The sequence below is a fragment of the Anguilla anguilla genome, chromosome 2 (genome assembly GCF_013347855.1).
Source record: "Anguilla anguilla isolate fAngAng1 chromosome 2, fAngAng1.pri, whole genome shotgun sequence".
Lineage (NCBI taxonomy): Eukaryota > Metazoa > Chordata > Actinopteri > Anguilliformes > Anguillidae > Anguilla > Anguilla anguilla.
This window is the reverse complement of record NC_049202.1, coordinates 4,488,185-4,509,766: the sequence shown is the minus strand read 5'-3', so window position 1 is coordinate 4,509,766 and position 21,582 is coordinate 4,488,185. Positions and strand designations below refer to the sequence as shown.

At 43.2% G+C, this 21,582-nt stretch overlaps 1 protein-coding gene across 1 annotated transcript; it reads right to left on the bottom strand.

Moving 5' to 3' along the window:
* Window positions 1-447: 447 nt before the first annotated feature.
* LOC118221308 (cadherin EGF LAG seven-pass G-type receptor 2-like) lies at window positions 448-17,356 on the bottom strand. Its single transcript, XM_035406262.1, has 24 exons — window positions 17,041-17,356; window positions 16,246-16,314; window positions 15,692-15,855; window positions 14,467-14,508; window positions 14,270-14,359; window positions 13,750-13,839; window positions 13,453-13,560; window positions 12,181-12,294; window positions 11,961-12,054; window positions 11,651-11,763; window positions 11,280-11,453; window positions 10,818-10,946; window positions 10,217-10,468; window positions 9,350-9,448; window positions 8,697-8,869; window positions 8,023-8,171; window positions 6,659-6,954; window positions 4,571-4,681; window positions 4,060-4,248; window positions 3,573-3,667; window positions 3,077-3,241; window positions 2,777-2,944; window positions 2,240-2,267; window positions 448-1,310 (listed from the first exon to the last, which is right to left on the bottom strand). Exons 1-24 carry the CDS (start codon window positions 17,117-17,119, stop codon window positions 1,161-1,163), a joined length of 3,141 nt encoding a protein of 1,046 aa, XP_035262153.1. The 5' UTR covers window positions 17,120-17,356; the 3' UTR covers window positions 448-1,160.
* Window positions 17,357-21,582: the final 4,226 nt, after the last annotated feature.

Genomic DNA, 21,582 nt, shown 5'->3' with positions numbered 1-21,582 from the left:
GGATGCGATGTAGGATGTTGTGTGAGTTGCTCTGTATAAGAGCGTCTGCTAAATGGCATTAATGTACTGTAATAATTTCACCATGCATGTGCCAGCCTACACGGGCACACCAGTGCATTAACAAGCATGAGGCGGTGACAGCCACAAGGAGGGGGGTTGAGCCAGCAGGGTCTTTAAAGTTCACTGCACCGAACCGATGTGTGAGTTGAGCATTTCGTCCAGGAGACCTAGGTTTTGATTATATTTTTATTTTGATATTACTACTATTACTATTATCATTAATAATAGTCTTATCTCCAATAACATCATGTTCTTGTTTTTGTGTAAGTAATGAAAATGAGCCAATATTGTATTTAGATGACACGCCGTTTATTATATTACTCTACATTGTAGGCTATACATAGTCAGTTAGCACATTGTACGTTTTATTTTTAATTAAAAAAAATAAAATAATAAAATAATATAAAAATAATATTGACAAAATCTTTTGCTTTCTTTCGTGCACCACACAGGCTTTCAAGCATTGCATTGCATTGCATGCATTCTGTTTGAGATCAAGGTAATGTTAGCTAAAGGACTTCAGCGCACATATTTCTCAGATTCTTCTCCTTAGGTCCTCTCAAGCTCTGTCAGGTTGGATGGGGGGAGCGTTGCTGCACAGCTATTTTCAGGTCTCTCCAGAGATGTTCGATCGGGTTAAATTCTGGGCTCTGGCTGGGCCACTCAAGGACGTTCGCAGACCTGTCCTGAAGCCACTCCTGCGTTGTCTTGGCTGTGTGCTTATGGTCGTCGTCCTGTTGGAAGGTGAACCTTCGCTGTGGTCTGAGGTCCGTTCATCTTTCCCTCAATCCTAACTAGTCTCCCAGTTCCTGCCGCTGAAAAACATCCCCACAGCATGAAGCTGCCACCACCATGCTTCACCGTAGGGATGGTAATGGTCAGGTGATGAGCGGTGCCTGGTTTCCTCCAGACGTGGTCTGAGAATCCTTTAGGTGCATTTTGGCAAACTCCAAGCGGGCTGTCTGAATACTTTCCGAAGGCACTGTATGCGCGTTTCATGTTGATTACGCCTACAGCTATATATTAAGCATGTATAACATGTGTAACAGCTGATTCACCGTATGAAAGACAGTTTTAACACGATGAATAAATCACTGCATTTATATAGCACTTTCCTGAACATTCGCTTGCAGCGATGAGTCCACAGTGTTCTGGGTCGGGCTTGTTGTTTCATCGTAGCATTTTGAGGTTGCATTGATATTGCTCATCTGGTGGTCGGTTTGCCTATTTTTTCTGAAGTTAACCAGCGTCTAAACAAAAGAAGAGAAATGACTATGAAGTCAATCTTTTGTCACAGATGAAAGCATAGCACTGTTTAAGACTCCTCTTAATTTATTCAACTGATCTTTATTGCCAACATCTGGGCCCCTTAAAATCCTGGGCATGTGTGCTCTGAGATGGAATTGGCGCACTGTCCAGAATCAAATAACTTAGAATGCTAAATTATATTTCGAACACAGCAGTGATAATCCAAAATTGTACCAAAAGTGTATTGACAATACTTACAACTCACCTATTCAATTACAATACTTTGTTATATACTTTATGTTTGTAAAAAGTCTCCCAATTTAGTACACTTAAGTACAACTATGTACACTTACTGTAAGTTGTACAGAAGTTGTACAAAAGTACAACTTTAATGGATTCAGTAGACTTAAAGTGTGACCAATTTAACACATAATTAACACGTAATAAAAGTATAATGAGTACATTATAAAAAAGCATACTTGGAAGTTTAATATTTTTTTGCGTGGGATAAAGACAATGCACTGTCTTTAAGTCATTAATTCAAACTTGCAAAATCTGGGCCAGCCATCAAGTTACGAGAAGCAATATTGGCTATCTGAACTCCCACAAATTAAGCAAGCTGCATTCCAAAACAATTATACACAATGTTTCCTAACTTATTTCAAGTAACTTGGCACTCTGTTTTCTCATCTAACCAACGTGTTTAGCACTGCTATGATCTGTAATCCAAAATGTCATAGTGCCATGTCTTAATAAACCCTTCCTTGTATTTAAATTATTTTATTTTGTTGCAGATTCCTATGGGCTATATGCTTATGTCAATCTGCTGTTTTTATGGATTTTAGGCTTAGCCTACTGGTTAACCGTTATTAACCGACTAATAAGGCTCAGTTAATGGTAAAAAAAAAATAGAAAGATTTTGCATTCCTACCATCATCGAAGTTGACCGTTTGAGAACCCTGGAATGAAATGAGGAAAATCCATTACTGGTGTTGATCTGCTAAAAAGTTCAAATAAATTAATGACAAAATGTACATAGGCAACCAATGCGTCAGCTGTTAATTTAGGGGTTTGGCTGAGATCTGAAACTTAGTGGCCACAGTTTTGTCTGACTTTAATGTAAATTTGACATCCTACATGGGGCCTACATGGGGCAAGCTCATGCAGAGTTGAGTTGAAGGAGGACGTCTGACATGTGGCTTTGCTATGTAGTCTGTGTGCGCCCAATCGACCAGTGAGGGTCCCTAGAGAGGGATGAAAAGTGGACCCCTAACCGACTGAACCCTCCCGTACCCTGGGCTATGCAATTTCCAATTATGCATCACTCTGTGGGGCTACCAGCCACAGTCAGCACTGACACGGTCTGGATTTCATGCTTGGCCTCATCCATGCATTGGACTTTATGTTTGTGTTGCAGCTGCTCGGTGCACAAAATAAATGCAAATTAGCACAAAATAAACTTGCTTACAAGACCAGCAGCAGTACCGAGACTGCCAAGAGCACGCTTAGAACGATAATGGCCGTCTGTTGGGAGGAATCTTGAACACCAGGCTCTGTCTCCACGGTGTATTCCAAGCCCTCTCCAAACACCTTCGTCAGCTCGGCCATCACAGGTTCCCTCTCGCTCTCCAGCTTCCTGTGGACGACAAGGAGCAGTGCCTGGTGACATCACATTCCCGCTGCTCATTAACAGCTTTGTAACAGCCTGCAGTAGCCCAGTCCAGGCTAGGCTAGCCCAGGCTAACCAAAGTTGGCGGTTCAGTTCTACCTTCCGACGTCTTTAGCAGGAACAATTGTGCCGGCATTGCCGACGGCGAAGAAGGTGACGTATGTCTTGACGTTGTCCCTGGAATTCCTGACTCCACCCACAGCGCTGTTTGCACTCACGATGCTGATGACTGTCACTGTCCAGTTCAGTGCCAGCCCCAAGGACCTGGGGTGTGCCAAGAAAAGCAAACAGGCAGTTAGCTTCACAATAGAAGATGAATATACACATATATATATATGCAAATGGATATTGCTCTTAGCTCATTATCCTATCAGTGTTTTTCCTGTGCATTTTAAGCATATATAGATAAATACATAACAGAACATGACATAACATAACATACTGTAACATAATGATGAGAACAGGCAATTGAGCCCAACAATGCTTGCCATTTCGCTACCATATAAGTGTGAAGTGCTCAGTGCTTCATTAAAGTACCTTACTGCAGTGGGGACAGATTTTATAATACTGACGTTTGCTTTTGTGATCATCTTACCTCTCCATGTCATGGACGTTCTCGTTTACCATACTGAAAGGTCGGTTTAGAGAGATGACCACAGCGCCATTGGTTTTGCTCTCCTGGATCATCACCTAGTTGTGTCAGACACAGGTGAGGACTTTTGCCAGTTACATTCGCAGCTGTGATGACTTTGCAAAACATATGACTCCGTTCATTTTGGACACATACAGAAATGTATTTGTAGCTTTAATTAGTCCAGTACACTATGCTCAAATTGTCATTTGTCATTTTATAAGTCAAATTAAGCAGCTTGTGATTCAGCTATTTCAGAAACTTGGCGGTTCTTGGTTTGCACTCCTCAGTGGCTGCAAACGATAAAGATATTGCGATTTATACCAACTAATCTCTTGCTGATAGCCATTGCTAACACTTTGGTTCTGGAGGTTATACCAGTTACAATTAGAACCATGATTCTGTTAGAGGGCCACAAACCACCGGTAATATGTAGGAGACCTCTGCTTACCTTTACGTCTGCAGTGGCACTAAGGCCCTGGGGGTCTGTGGTTTTCACTTTGAGGGACCTCTCTCCCGCCTGGCCCTCCACAGACACCACGTACACCAGTCCAGAGGAGGGCTCCACATCGAACAGCAAGCTGTTTTCCGCCAGGCTGTATACCAGCTGCCCGGTCTGCCCAGCGTCCTGGTCTGTGGCCTGGGACAGAGGGCGAAGGGTGAGGGGGTGAGGGGGCGTTTAGGGACACGAGGCCAGGCACTTGCACTACAGGTGCTAATGTGCTGCTCATCCACTATTGCTGCTCACTTGCTGTTGTCTCACTGTAGCTGCTCACGTGCTGCCAAGACTATTGTTACTTGTACCCTGATCTCCCTGTATAAAAACTCAAATGCTGATCTCAACGCTACTGCTGTTCATGTGCTGTTCTCAACTCTGTTGCTGTTCATGTGCTGATGTCAACACCATTGCTGTTCATGTGCTGTTCTTCCACTACTGCTGCTTGTGTGATGTCGTACTGTACCTCCACTTGCACAATGGGGTATTTGTATGGAACAATGCTGAAGATCTTGGCGGAGTAGCTTGAGCTGGTAAACTCAGGCGCCTCGTTAACGTCTTCCACCTGGACCGACACCTGGAAAACAAGGTGTCCATTTATCGTTGCATGATATACACTATGAGAAAGTAATTTTCTGTATTGTCAGGTAGGTGTTCCGTGTCCAGTCAAGGATTTTGTCAGAGTTGTCAGATATCTAGTTTTTAGTTATGCTCTTTGAGAGAAGGACAGTATAATTTGATCTGGCAAACTTGCTCATAGTCCAAGCAGTGTCACTTGTGATTGAGTAGCTTGTTCTTTTTTGACCATAGGTCTGTTCTCTGTCTGCCTCCCCTCCACAAACATCAAAGGAACATCCTTGGGCAATTACAGTCATTCTGGAGGTCTTCTAAATTTATACAAACCTGGGATGTCTTGGAGACCCAGAGTGATTGAAGAACGCACAAAGATCATGTTCCTTTTGATTTTGTTTGATTGCAATCGGTGACATATAATTTAAAATTGTGATTGGAAGTTTTAATTTAATTGTTTTGACCTGTGTTCTCTCCATACAGTGGGAAAACATCAGGAGGGCTTTTACACCTTGGGGAAGTGCTTGTGGCATCTTGCCCTTTGTCCTGGTTCTGGGTGGAGTGGTCTGCAGTAGCTGACTCTATGGGGGTTGACTCCACATTCTGGGGTCTGTCCTGGCTGAGTGTTGTTCTCCAGGGGATGCAACAAGAACCTGGCCCTTGGTGGTTCACTGGCTTCCATCATAGTGTCAATGGTGTCTTGGAAAGCCATGCAAGGAAAAGGGGACTTTCCCAGTCTCTCCACTTTTGTACCAGAATGCATCGGGGTCCATGACCACATGGGTGTTTGTAGAGATATTTCATCAGAGTGGCAAAAAAAACTCAAAAACTCAGATTATACCCAAGGGCAAGGGAATACAGTATTATAAATTGTTTTGTACTAAGGCCATTTATGGGCTCCAGTAGTTCCTCGTGGCCTGGGCAGCTCCTAAGGAAGGACTCCCATTTTTCCTCAAATGTAACACACTCAAGTAGGCGGTATACTTAGTAAGAAGTAGAACTTTTTGAGCAAAAAGAGGCAATGAGAACAACTGAAGAACAAAAATGCGCGGTGTTGAGTGTTCTCACAGTGTGCGACGGCCTCCAGGAATAACTTTTAGAAAATGTCTTTCTTGTTCTCCGACCTCCCACTCTCAGCTATTGGTCCAAATATCACATGGTTGGCTCCACATGCTAATGTACGGAGAGTCGACGGCAGTCTCTCTTCTGTAGAGATGGGATTTCTGTGAGTTCCAGCATGTTTGATGAATGGTGCTACTTGTTTCAGCAAGTCATCAAAACGCCTAGCCACATTCGGAAATAAGAAGTGGACCTCCTCGTCTAAACTCCGTATTTGCCGAATGTACAGACAAAACTCTCCATTCTCCGTCCTACTCTGATTTAGAGAGTGAATGTACTCCTTCGCCTTTTTTTATTCTTTTGCATAGCTAGATAAACTAAAGCCACTTTAATCTCCTCTCTCTGTCTCTGTCGCATTTGTGCTTCTATCACCGCCGCCATTGTTGTTTTGTGTTGTGATCTCGCTTAGCCCTTCTCATCCATGGCGTAGCCGTGAGACGGAGGTCTGGGCGAGATTCCAGCCCCGGTTAATAGCTGCCTTGTACTTATTCTGCACGCCCCAGCGGCGTGGAGTGACTTTAAACGGTGCGGTGTTCTCACAGAGTATACCGACAACGGTGTTCGTGGACATGTTCACCGGTGGTTCTCAATCCTGAAGTTCTTTCTTCTTACTGAGTATACCGCCAGCTTCAGAGGCTGTAGCTGTAATTTACTCCTAGATATCTGATATTAGGGATAAGAAAAAATGACATTTTGCCTGAGAACCCACAGGTGATGTTGTGTGTTCGCGTATTGCAGAGTGTAGAGAGGACATCCTAATATCTGGTTGAGTCCCTCAAGACCGTTTGTAAATCTCTCTGGATAAGAGTGTGTGCTAAATAGCAGTAAAGTAACGCAGGCAAGGCCGGAGAGTGGTCTGCGTTACCATGGCGACGGCAGTGTTGGGCGGAGTCCTGGAGTCGATGGCCTCCACTGCCATGGTGTACCACTCCTGCGTCTCCTTATCCAGGGGGCGGAGCGTGCTGACCACGCCCTGCTCATCCACAGAGAACACATCCCCGTGCGACCTCAGTGTGTAGGTGACCTGGACTGAGGAGTTGCCCATGAAGGCCTTGACCACGCCCACCCGCGTGCCCTTCGGCTCGTTCTCCGCTACGGTGAAATTGTAGACGGAGCTCTCGAAGTCCATGCCTGGTCTGAAAAGGTAGACCAGGACAGTGGCTGCAAAGGAAGAACAGACACATGTATGCACAGGATGGGCACGAATAATGGAAACACTGCTTAAAGCTACATGACTGCAAGGTAGGCCCTGAACCTCAGACTACTATTGCAGGCTTCAACCAGCCTGAGGCTTGTATACATGCAGCAATCTAAATCATCAAAAGCATACAGGCAAGATAAATTCAAGGTCATTTAAGTAAGTGATGCAACTATATTTCCTAATGCAATATTGATATTCAAATTATATCACAATGTTCACTACATATGTTTAGGAAAAGTCATGAAGGGGAAATCATAGGTTGTGGTTTTCATGACGGCACGTTTATCGATTTTCAACCACATTCTCTTCAGATGGTAAGATGAAAAAACACATGGCCAAGAAATAATTAAGGAAATATTTATGGTAGCATTGCTTTGGAATACAGCTTGTTTAATTTGTCTGAGCTTAGATAGCCAATATTGTTTCTTGTAACTTCGCCTAATTCGGATATCAATAATGGCAGGCCTAGATTTTGCAAGGTTGAATTAATGACTCATAGACAGTGCTTTGTATGTGTGAGTAACTTGCCATTTTTGTAAGCTGAAAATGTTCTTCAGATAAAGTATAAAAGCCAAAAACAAAAAGTAAATGGTGCATGAATATTATCATTTTATGTAGAAAAATATAGGACAAAGTAAAAGAAAGAAAGAAAAAAGACTTCTTAATTATGTAGACAGGAATTAATACATATAAGAAAGTGTAATGATTATTACTTAACACAAATGCTAATTATTTTTTCACTTTTGTTTTATATTGATATTACATTTATTACATATTACATTTTTTATGCCAAAAATAGACATTTCTGCAAAACGTTGCTTTAAATATCAAAATATAAATGCAGTTCTGAAGGGCTGCAGTGTTATAGGTTTTTTCTGGTTGACAGGTATGAATCAATAGTCCTCTTGGACCTTAATTTAAATGCTGAAACACACTGAAAAACAGCAGACGCTGCGGCCCTCTGCTATATCACTACAGAACGGACGGCATTGCTTCTTATCAAAGTTCGGTGTGGGATCCTTTTTTACCTGTGGAGGTGCGCTGGGGCTCCCCGTGGTCCTGTGCCAGGGCACTGAGCTTAAGCGTGGTGTCCTTTGTGATCTCCAAAAGGTCAGAGGTCACGGTGATCTCACCCGTCTCACTGTTGAGCTTCAGGAGAGGAGAGCCTGCAGGGAAACTGAGCAGCCAGAGAGCGAGAACCTCAGCACACAGAGCCTGGGATGCCAACTGTCCCGTATAATTTGGGACGTTACACTTTCAGTCAGATATGCTTTTAAGTACCTTCGCTAAAAGTCATACCCACAACTTTCACAGTTACAGTCCGGTTGCCAAAAATCCCACTACACTATGGCCCCTCGTCCTGTACGGGGGGTTCACCCTGTCCCATATTTCCCCACCTCTTGTGAATTTGACCTGCCATCCATTAACTACTGTGATGTAAGCTGAAAAACAAAGCTTACTGAAGGCCTCAAACGGTTAGGTAACACTCTTGTGAATACCATACTAGATAGATTTGCCGAATACATCTTTAATGTGAGTCGCAAATATGATTATGAATAAATATGAATAAATTACCATCCCCCTCAGCCCACATAATGTGTGCTGTATTCAAAGTGAGGGAATGTTGCCAAGCGTAGAGCTGGGCCAGTCACCTGTATGTGATGACGTAACAGTCACCTGTATGTGATGATGTAACAGTCACCTGTATGTGATGAGAGAGTTATTTCCGGCGTCCTTGTCCGTAGCGGACAGTGTAAGCACCAGGTCCCCCTCTTTGGCATCCTTCACCAGGATGTCCCGGGAGTAGGTGGTCTGGCTGAACTCTGGGTCGTTATCGTTAACGTCTGTGATGGTGACCGTGATGTGAGTAACGTTCTGGTGGGGAGAAATAAAAACCTTCAGTGAGACTATTGTTATTAATAATTATAATAATAATAATATTAATAATAATAATAATAATATATACATACATTTTTAGCATTATTTTGTAGCTATTATGGAATGCAAATTTGATAGAATATTTGTATGAACTCCCAGATAGACGCTATTGTTCAGTGTGTCATGCTTGGGGGGTATAGTTGCAAATAAGACTGCAGGGAAGGGGTGCTTGTTAAATGGACAACATACGCCACAATGGTGGCACTTAGAAACTCTGTATTTAGCATTGTTGTAGTGCATTGTGTACTAATAAAGCTAGAACATAGAGTTTGTTGTCTCCACTGGTAGACTGGTTGCAGGCACAACAAATGTCTGAGTTGAGCAATCTAAGGATGCCTGTGTCCTAGCCACTAGGGGGCTTTCACAAAGAGGTTAAGATGCAATAGATTATCTCAGCAGGGGGCGCTGTAGCAGTACCATTCTCTGTGGCGTGCCGTGATCAGAAGCTATTATTTCCAGCTCATAGGCGTCCTTCGCTTCCCGGTCCAGGGGGCCCACAGCAAGGAGCGTCCTGTCCTACATGGGGGCAAACAGACATGGTTAGAAAAAGATATTGGCCTTCTTAAACCCAGCATTACTTCTGAGCAGAGAACAATTGAATACCATCCATAACACAGACCTGAGCAAACAACATAAAGTATCTTGGTAAAGTGTTGCACCACCAGGAGCCGCCCGAACAGCTTCAAGGCACCTGGGCATAGACTGTACAAGTCCCAGAAACTACTGGAGAGATGGAACACCATTCTTTCAAAAGATATTCCCTCATTTGGGGTTTTGATGATACTGAAAGTTCTGTACTCGGTATTGGGATCAGGAGTGAAAAAGTAGTATTGGTGCATCCCTTATTTTTATTAGCTGCCTGCGACTGCAGCTCTATAGCTCTGTCTGTCAGTCAGTTGGTTAGTCGATTGGTCCACAAAAGTGTCCCACCCCGTAGCGGCCACAGTTTTCGCCCCAGGAGGCTGAAATTTGGCATGGAGGTTGGTCAAGACCGAAGGTAGGGCTGAGTAACTTTCAGGCTGATTGACCAAGAGGGGACGTGGCGATGGGCGTGGCATATCACAAAAAGGCGCATAACTCCCGAATGGATTCACAGATTTGCACAAGATTTTGTGGAAAGGTTGGTCACGAGCCAAAGAAGAGGTCACGTGTTTGCGTGAGGGTGTGTGCGTGGATGCATGCACACATGTATGAGTGTGCGATCACAGCTATTACGGATTCGTGCTTGTTTATGGTACGTAAATATGACTAGCAGATTTAGGGGAGGGGCTGATCGTCACTCACCTCCCTGAACTGGAACAGGGCGCTGGGATTGGACAGGGACAGGGTGACCTTGCCGTTGTCGCCCTGGTCGAGGTCGGTGGCAGAAATTCGGCAGACGTCCCGCGGGTTCTGGGCGGAGTAGTTCCCCTCAGGGATGAGGATGGGGTCCGGGAGGGGCAGGAACTGGGGGTTGTTGTCATTGACGTCCAGGACGGTGATGTTGAGCTGGGCTGTAGCACTCAGTCCATTGGTGGGGGAGTCAACTGCCACCACCTGCAGCCATACGATTAAAAGAGATTAACTGAGGTGAAGCAGTTCAAACGTAAGCTTACTCCCACAAGTGACCAATTTTTTATACACACAGTATTACATTCTGATTTATGAGTGTTAGGTGTCTGAAAGGAGTTACATGTACTCTATCAAATCTTTGATCTGCTTTGATCTTAATGGAAAAGATGACATTGGAGAGAAAGTGTTTTTATCAGCCTCAAAGTTTCCATGGGTCCAATTGTCTTTTCGACACAAGAGGTATTTGGTGGGGAAACTGGGTGGCCACAGTGGATCGTACTAAAAGAGATCACTGTGGCACCACGTGTCTCGCCCTGAGGCTTGCTGCTCTGACCTGTAAGGAGAATCTGGGAGTCTCCTCTCTGTCCAGGTCAGTGGAATTCTTCACCTGCACAGTTCCGTTGGGGCTTATAGAGAACGGCGCAGAATCCGGAATGATCCTGAGCGTTCCGTCGAACCCCCCCTGTGGAGCAGAGGTAGAGAAACTCAGCTGCGATAAATTAGGCTGAAAATTCTCACGAATGCAAATGTAAAGATATGAAGACCCTGAATGATCAGAGAGGAATGGTGCACTGTGTCTTCAAACAATGGTGTTTAACCCTTTTAGGGTGCAAGATCACAAATGTGTGATTAGAATGCGCTTAACTGAACATTCTAATGCTGATGTCACAATCACTGCCAGTAACTGAAAGCAGAGTGGAGTTCTAGAACACTGACTTGGAATTTTGATCAAAACAACATTCCAAAAAAAGCCTACACTTCAAAGGGACAAAGGTCAGTTTTACTACAGGCGTACTTCGTCTCGGTCCGTGACTCCGGCTCTCAGCACAAAGGAGCCGTCGGGGGTGTTCTCCAGGATGATGGCGGAATATCTGCTTTGGTCAAACTCCGGCACGTTGTCGTTCACGTCCTCGACCGTCACAGACACCACCGCTTGTGCCGTCTTGAGGCTGTCATCGCTCTGAGCTGCCTGTCACACAAAGTTAACGTACCACGTGTAAACTTCTGCCATTCATTAATATTTAAGTATCAAAAGTGCATGTGCCACGCTTAAAATTCCTGTAACACGTGTTGGCCCTGATGCTCTTCTGCAGAGCCCATTCAGTACATTTAGTCTCTTGCTCTGACAGCCTAAGTTACATTGGTAGTATGATGACTGGGAAATACCTTGATGTTCACAGTCACCATGGAAACCTCCTCCCTGTCCAGACTGTTCACCACGGTGATGATGCCACTGACAGCGTCAATGGTGAAGGAGCTTGTGTAGTCACTTGGGGAGACTGGGATTCACACGCAAATACACATAAATCAACATATGTGCACACACATGCATGCACGCACACACACGTATGCACGTGAACACACACAGGCACATGTGCACATACGTACGTGCACACACACATGCATGAAAAATACCCCCCCCCCCCCAAGATAACTGGTGTAATTAACTAATACTAGGAGGAAGGCTGTTAAATACCTGCACTGATGCTATAGATTATGGGCTGGTTTATCCCAGTGTCCCCATCTCTGGCCTCTATTGCTTCAGGCTGGATGCTCAGAAACTCTCCAGCCTTAAAGAGGAGTAGCAGAATAAATCACGGTTCTTTGAGACCGGAATTAATATTTAAAAAACTTTTGAATGCAGTGAGAAAATGTTTATATATATATATATATATATATATGGGCGTGATGCTTACCTCGTGTTCCCGAATGACGGCATGATAAAGAATTTGATTAAAATAGGGATTCATGTTGTCGAAGTCTTCCACTGTAATAGTGACAGGTGCTGTGTCTGCAAGACCCCCGTTATCCTATAAAAAATAAATGTTCAAAAAAAGTGTGGGTATACACATGCCGTTGTATTTTTTTACATTTAAAAAAAAGTTAAATTATAATTATTATTATTAGTAATAGTAGTAACAGCATTTCTCTTGCGAAGAACATGTTGTAGTCTGTATTCCCGGTCACTTGTCTCCCCAGTACTGTCTCTGTGTCTGTTCCCTGAGCTGCTTCACTCCCCTGTACTTGTGTGATTTCACTATTCGGGTGGTTCCGGGTTTTCGTGGTTTCCCCCCTTCTTTCCAGTCTCGCTTTACTTACTTCCTGCTTATTTCTAGTTTTACTAATTTCTACTAATCCCTACTAATTTATAGATTGTAAAGTACTAACCTCACTAATATACTAACATGTGAATATTACTAATGGACTAACACACACTAGTTTTGGGTTTTTGATAGTTTAGATCACTATACTAATACATTAACCAGTCTCCCCTTTTCCATACTGCGCTGTAGCTCCGCCCCTTTTCTTTCTAGCCTGCTCTAACGCCGAGTTCTGCAATTGCCTGCACCTGTCTCTTGCTCTAACTGCACCTCTCTCTCTCTGCACGTGTTTTACCTGCTTCACCCAGGCCGTCTATTATCATTGTTGTCTATGTGATTCCAGTCCGCGTTTTGTCAGTCCCCTGTCATTGAATTAGTTTTCCTAATGTTCTTCACCTGGATGTTGTTTGTTACTCCTCCCTCACTCACTTAACCCCTCCTTGATTGTTACCTTCCCCAGTGTATAAATGTCAGTCTTTTCCACCAGCTCAGAGTCAGAATGTTGATCGAATTCATTGTGCCGATTGTTAGTAAGCCTTTGTCTATCGAGATTCCTGCGACACCCCTTTGCCCGACTTCGAGTTTGCCTGCCCCTTTTGGTTTTGTTTGCTTCTGGTTTTACCTTCGCTTTGCCTTGACTTCTCTTTTGCCTGTCCCTTTGTACCTTCGCCATTCTGATCTCCTGGTTTTTGATTTTTTGCCTGTCTTTTCACTGTTCTTTTGGAAACTCGATTCGGCACCGTCCTCTCTCTGATTACCTGGCTTCGAACCTCGAACTGATTAAAGACAACGTTTTTTGGATTTCCCTGGTCTGCGTGTGGGTCCTTACTCAGAACATATCAGAACAGGGGCTGTGATGTTACATACCCGGGCTTCCACCATGAAACTGTAGCCAGTGGCTACGTTGTAGTTAAGGCGTTTTTTCAAAACGATCGTTCCGTCAAATGTAATCTCAAACTCACTGGGGACGGGGGGCTGTTGGGAGCAAGAAAAATTGAATGGACACAATTTTGTAAGTTGCGTATAAACCACCCCGCACACGTATAAAGCAGTGACTTCCCTCTTTTTCATTATGTTGTCCAGTCGTAGTTTCTAGTTTAATAATGCCTCGTATTTTATCCTTTGCGTTTGAGATAAAATACAGTCTAAGTAAATGCAACGTACCATTATGGAATATGTAATCCTGTTGTTTGCCGGTGTGGCGTCTGCATCTGTGGCGTGTACCTGGATTACTGCCGAGTTCACAGCCAGACTCTAATTAGAGATACAAGGTCATGTAAAACGGACATGTCCAATCAAATTCAATCCAAATATAAAATTACCAGGTCCGAACAGTTCAAACACTGAAGGGCTAGCAGGAGAGCACTTAATGTGGGCTACAAAACGAAGCAGGAGACAATTCCATATATGTGTCCGTTTTTTTAAATGTAAATTTATTATTAGAGTGTAGGCTAACGTGGGACAATTGTAAGATGTAGGACAAAAGTCAGGCGTCATTAGCGAACAGTACTGGTGCGATTGAAACGATGAAGTTACGTGCAGCTGTAGGCTATGCAATGTATAATCATCGAGTTTACAGCATTGCAGCTAGCCATTTGATGTTCTGAGAGGATAAAATACTTCCCCCTGCTTGGGATTCTACACGTACAGGTTCCATATTTTGACATTAGCATGTTTATCCTACCTCAGATACCGTTGCGCTGAATGCCGTGGGATTGAAAACAGGAGGGTTGTCATTCAAGTCGGTAATCAAGAGAATCCTTGTGTTTTCGATCTGAAGGTAGATTTTCAGGAGAAAAAAAAGAAATTACAAAATAAACACATCTAAATGATAATAAATCTAAATATCGTAATACCCGGTGTACAAATTGCCATACTTACGCTGTTTGAGCATCTGAGAGAATAATACAGTCTACCCCGGGTCTAGATTGAAACAAAGACACATGAATGCTTTACATTGCGCAAGTGAAATACAGGCCTATGTAAGGCTATTGGATTTATTGCTTTTAGGTAGTGACAAAACACTTTTGTTTCCCATTCAACAAAGTTGTCATGAAAGTAGCCTAACCCTAAACTTTAAAAATCCACAAAATCTTAAATTTCACTTAAATCTTCAAAGAAAGCATTTTGGAGATTCGTAGAGGTTCTAGTGATCTTACACACACACATACATATATATATATGTATATACATTCCTGGGCAAAAATGGGCCAAGCCCAAAATGGCAAAACATTAAGCTTTTAATGACTTAACAACAAATCATTAGTCAGAAAATGAGCAAGGATTAAACAAATGCACTCCTGAGACCTCCTGTGCCACCATTTGCTCATTTACTTTTGCTGCAGTGAACTGTTTGGGGAAAAGCTAGAAACAGGGGAATTCACTTATACGGTAGACAAATTCACATAATGTCAAATAAAAGAGTCATGTTTTTTATTTGGTTGCATATCATTTGCATCCCATGACTTCCTGATGTCAACATCGTCAGAGTCTGGTATCTTATTTTAAGGTTGTCCTTCAAGCGATACAAAAACTTTTTTCATTTGAATAGATCTCTATGGGAATTGGCGGGTGGGACTAGATTCAGCTGTAAATTATGCTGATACAGCATGGAACACATTTGTTGGCAACATGGCTTTAAGTCATCAAGGCTCCAAGGTATCAAATGAGCCTCAAACCACCGTGCTGTTGCCAGATATGCAATAGATAGGCCTACTACAAGCATTGTTTCTCCTGATTAATTTTCCTGTTGAACTCAATGGAAAAAATATTCCGGAGAAACAATGCTTGTAGTATCACAGGAAGATCAGTCGATGCCAACGCATTTCTGTTCACAACTTTTATCCGGTCATTTCTGTTTCCATACGTTCTTCTAATAGCCCATGGAACCTAAAACAGTAGTCACGACCACACAACTGTTCGTCATTTCGCCAATCCGAACTGTCGCTGTTGGGTGATCATCTACTTCAGTTATTTTTTCCTGTCAGCTAAATCGTTCCCGATAGAAGTGTCAAAGTCAAGTTTGATTCCGGTCAGTGAGGCACATCACGCATTGAGAACCAGTGTTTTACCCTAGTATAATGGCCTTTCCACGAGCCACGTTTACCTCATTTAAGGCGTCTGCATCTAACTTGGATTTAGAGTACACGGTAGCCGTTGAGTTCTCTGGGAAAACCATCAGTTCCAAGAACTGTATATGTGAAGGAAACAAATAGTCGACTAGTTGCACGTTGTGCTCCGCCAGGACTCCGGTAAATTCTTCCACAGCTCCTGTGCCCGGAATATCAGAAAACAGTTAGGCCTGCTTCCTCGTCACTTCAACATTTCAACCGTTTAAAACGATCGTTAGCATTCAGGACGTCCATTCACCTGCAATTTTTACGCGGTTTAGATCATGATATCACATTAAGTGCTATTCTAATGTACTTCGGTAGTTTTAGTGATAGGGGAAAACACACAATGCCATACAGTCAGTGGTATAGTGTGCCTGATACTAATATTTTAAGGAACGACAGTTGGATAGATTATTAGTCTACAGTTGTTATGACAGTGTTTATACAGTGAGAGCCAATGGTGAGACGGATCTTCACTGGACTCGGAAGGGAATGAATGAGGTTTAATAGTATAACAATAACGCTTGAAATTGAGCGATGACATTACCATTGTATCCTTCATCCACAGGTCCCAATTCTTTATTGCTCCCCACATCACAGTTTAGAACCGATGTGTCTAGAATAGAGGAAACATGCTATTGTCATTAAAAATGATTATCAAAATGTAATACAATTAATTGCTTTGTTGTGTAACAACTCTCAGAGCCAGCCCTAAACTTTTGGTGGCCCCAAACAAATCTGTGGGCTGTGCCCCTCGTGGTCGTGTGGCCCCCCCTCGCGGTTGTGGCCCCCCCTCATGGTCGTGTGGCCCCCCCTCGCGGTTGTGGCCCCCCCTAGCGGTTGTGGCCCTAAACAACTGCATAGAGCGTTTATGCCACGGGCATACTTCTGGAGCGAAGTCCAAACTGATGTTGGGAGTGTTCTGGGTCCAAAGTGTATCGGTGGTTTCATTTTCCCTTTTCAGGTCTAGCATGCTCAGAAAGGTTGGGCTACATATAAAACAGATACAGAGCTAATGGTCATTGGAGTAAATTAATCCTAAATTTGTTTAGATTAAAATAAAATAACTTTGAAGTGAAATAGCCTACTTAATAAAGCCTCATCTAGCTTTAATTCTATAGAGTACATTTACAGGTTTCTGTAGAATTGCAAAAATGCCGTTGGATATGCCAAACCTTAGGTGGGTAAGTACAACCAAAACATAGATTTTGCAACCTCTACACATTTCAGTTGGTTATTCAAACTAATTTTAAACTACAGCAATTCATGTGTTCATGAATCTACCATAATTTTTATTTTTGTTAACTGAAAATCATAAATAGCAAAACACGAGCCTACTCACCAATGGGGTTGCCTCCTGTGTTCTTGAAACAATAACAGCATAAGATGATTAAAAACAATATGGAATCAATAGTCCCCATCCTGACTGTACCGAGTGGTGGTAGAAAATTGAAGCCTGAATCTCAGTCAAGCCCTACAGCCTAATGGCTGATCATCAACCGCCCAATTGAGTTTAAGGCGCAAATACAGGTAAAAGCCACACCTCTGTCATTGTTATAAACAGGTTCAAGGTTCAGGGACATTTTACAAAGAGTGAAACTGACAACAGCTCTTTTTACTGCAGTCAGTGCTCCATATTTGGGAGGGTTCCAGGTTTTAATCAGTACAGATATGGGGCCCAGGTCTGGAAGGTCACAAGTCTTTTTGGATTTTGTGTGTTTCAGGACACACTTCCTTGTACTTAATTTAAGCTACTGATTGGTTAAAAAGTCAAGTGGCTCGCTTTCAGGGCCTCCACTGGCTAACCATAGAAAATAAACTACAAAAATTTGCGGACGCCGTAGCCCACCAGGATTTGAGTTAGTGTTCTTAGGGCCCTTTCACACCTACTTCGTTTGGACTTTTGAGTTTGATCCGAAACAAATTTACAGGTGTGAAACCTCCCCCGGACCAACCAGCCGACATTTGGTCCGACAACAAGAGGTGGTGTCGGTCCGGATCAAACTGAACCATGGTTCGGTTCGTTTCTAGTGTGAAAACTTTTTTTTGTGTGGTTCGGACTTTCGGACCTTTTACAGGAAGTTCCGGTGGTTTCCGTCAGAGCAGGAAACAACCGAGAGAAGAAGAGTAGAAGACGAAGGAAAAAATGAGCTGTGGTAGCATATGGGGAGAGGAGGAGACAAAGTTTTTAATTGAAATATGGTCCGACAACAATATAAAAATTCTACAAGACTTTTAAAACGCACAAAAATGCCAAAACTTTCCAGGTATTTTTGGAGAGGATGAGACCGAGAGGGCATGAGAGGACGGGAGAGCAATGCCACCTGAAGATAAAGAAACTGCGGCAGCAGTATACAAAGGTGTGCGATGCCATGAGATAAGGGTGCATCGAGAAATGATAAGAAGGTCCTTTTTATGACGACCTGATATGACGACCTGATAGCATTCTGGGCACTCGCCCAACAAGCTCACTGTGGCAAACAAGCCTGCCACAGGCCACCAAAGTGGCTTTCCACAGGGCCCTCCAGCACAGAGACACAGGGAGATGCTGTTCAAATAGCCCATGTTTATTTACGAGGTTGGCAAGATGTTACAGCCAAAGTGAGCAGATGTAAAACAGTCATGACGGAGGCTTCCTTTGTGTGGGTGGAGATGGCAGATTTAACCTGTGCGCACTGATTGCCTCACTACACACAGGTGCAGCCACCCCTGTTCCTGGGTCCAATCAGCCTGGCCAATTATCCAATTCCTAACCAATTAGATAACTAGCCAGGTCTAATTAGCTTGACCCAGGACAGGTGTGGCTGCTTAAACCAGCCATCCCCACACCACACTCACCCATTAAGGTGGTGGAGTCTTCCCCAGCATCAACATCAAGTGCGTCTGCCGATGTGCCCAGTGCCACAGAAAACACTTCCGAAATTGGTGAGTAGCCTAATGTTTGCTCACTACTCCAATGTAGCCATGTTTTTTTTTTTTTTTGCCTGTGCCAGGGCTCGCAGGATTGCTTGCAGTCTTCTCCTCCTTTCCTGCCGGCGACGATACAGTCTTCGCACGACGGGGACGTTCGTTTTTTGAATTTGAACAAGCCTCGAGTATTGCGCTTGAAGTTGGTGCTGCTGGTAGTAATGCCATAATAATATTATAGTGGCAACGATACAAATTTGTTGATTCATTTTTCTCAAGCAGTGTAAGTTTTTCAAGGCTACCTGCCGAACTGACAACACGCTGATGTCAGACGCACGCCCATTTACAAACCAATCAATGTCCAGTATAGGGAGACGCAGCCCACGTAGGGGATGACGACAGGACGTAAGTATGTCATGTAAAGTTATTCAGTGCGCTCGCATAATTGCAATGTGAAACCCGAACTAACCGGATGAAATGTATACAATGTAACAAAAACATGAACTTTGGTTCGGACCTAGGTGCGGACTTTCAGGTGTGAAAAGGCCCTTAAATCAGGAGTGTCAGACTATTATAAAAGACAATTGTAGAGTATACATATAGGCAGTTATTCAGTAACATTGACCACAGCTACAATGTGATTTTTGTTTACAACAGAGCCAAACCAAACTTGTGGGCAGCTATGTGATTAGTTCTAACATTTATCTGTGCTGCCTGTGGTGAGACCGGGGAGTTCACGAGGGATGCACACGGTCACGGATAGCAACAGCAGGAGCAGCAGCAACAACAATAACAGCGACAACCGCTAGGGTCAGTACACATGACAGATGTTTTCTTGATATCTTCACGCTCTTTTAGTTTTAGAATGGGGTAAGAATGTGGGGTAGGCCTATATCTATGGCTGACCCTAAAAGACAGTATGCAGTACTATCTCTTTTTCATCTGTTTTTCTCTTTGTATAAAATCCAAAATGCAGTTAATGAGGTGTCCTCATGCAGTTATGTGTGAAAACTCCTTCCTCATTCTGTCACTACAAGCAAAAAATAACGGTCTGGTTCTAAGGATAAAAAAGACATCAGTGCTGCCACCTACAGTCACAAATACATTACTGCGCAAAAAACTCAGTACACAAGTAAAACCTCCTCAGTTATAATTTTTGTGCAAGTCTCTAAAACATCTGTGAAATGTGCTGACGTCACCTTTAAAAATTTTCGATTTGTATTGTGCTTTAAACCCATGAAATGGTTTTCAGCTGCCTAGTTTGTCACAGTTCACATGGGTCTCTTAGTATGGTTTAGGATTAGAAGACCTACAGTGCAAAGATTTAGACCTCCTTCCGGCTGTAGGTGTCTAAAGACCGGCACTAGTTAGCACTCAGTAAAGCTGGTGAGCAGGAACCACAGCCCACAAAGCACATCTTCGCTCCTGAGTGGACTGCAGGAAGTCACATCCGCGCTAAAGTACTGCCACCATTTACACGTCAGTGACACGGAATTCTCTGAGCTGCCATCGGAACTCCATACACACGCGTGTCCTGGACACACAAAATATATGCAGATTTATTTATTGCATAACAAACCAAACTATAAACATTTTTCTCAATTTCTACCTACAATAGAAAGTTATTAGAGTTTTACTTATAAAAAATAATCTTAGACACATTAAAAAAAAAAACATTAATTACAATTAAACAATTTATTGGAATTCTGTCTGCCCCTCTGACTGGCTACTGACCACTGCAGCTGGCGATCTTAAGCTTCTTTGCAATTTCTCGCTGCCACAATGTTTACACTGCTCTACACATGTAAGCCCAACTCCTTCTTTGCCATATTTCTTCAGTACCTTGTGTACTTATACTACAGGCCAATGGTATTGGGCTACCTGTGGTTTAAAAAAAATTAACTTAAGGCAGATAGGATTTCAGTCAATTTTTCAAGGAAAATTAAACCAATTGGGGAAGGCAGAGTTGCGTTGTGTCACGTTTTGTTTTCTACTTGATTACTAAGAGACAGCTTTTTTTTGCAAAGCTATTAAAACTAAGTACGAATTGGGAATTAAATAAAGTTAAGATTTGGCTCTTCTACTTGATTTGACCTGGAACGTAGTATCTGCTCCTTATCTCATCCTCATATGTACAGAGCTCCTCACCACTTACTTTAAGAAGACTGCCGGTAAAGAAATGATAAATCACCTAGTGGATGATACTTTTTCCCACGGCGCGCAGGAACTGCCGCTGTGGGCTATGCATGGCAAATTGTGGTCACTCATTCACTCACTCATGGACGACCTGAATTGTGGTCACTCACTCACTCACTCACTCATGGACGACCTGAATTGTGGTCACTCACTCACTCATGGACGACCTGAATTGTGGTCACTTACTCACTCATGGAGGACCTGAATTGTGGTCACTCTCACTCACTTACTCACAGACGACCTTTCAGGGACGTTTTGTGGGAGGCATGCGCAGGTGGTGCCAGCTAAAATGTGTCTGCAGAAGTGAGTTGAGCCGTGGGTCTGGACGGTTACGTGCTTGTTTATTTCGAAAGGGTGATAACCAATTTCCCATTGCAATTGATATCATGTAATGAAAAAGGTTTAAAGCATGTAAAAGCAGATGTTACTGGCATGGTCCTTGATCTACAAACATAACTTCAAGATCTCTATCATTCGTTTTAGGCCTGCATGTTTCGATAAGGGCAGTGTAGTATAACGGGTAAGGAGTTGGTCTTGTAACCTAAAGGTCACAGGTTCGATCCCCAGGTAGAACACCGCTGCTGTACCCTTGAGCAAGGCACTTAATTGCTTCAGTATATATCCCGCTGTATAAATGGATGCGATGTAGGATGTTGTGTGAGTTGCTCTGTATAAGAGCGTCTGCTAAATGGCATTAATGTCCTGTAATGATTTCACCATGCACGTGCCAGCCTACACGGGCACACCAGTGCATTAACCAGCATGAGGCTGTGACAGCCAC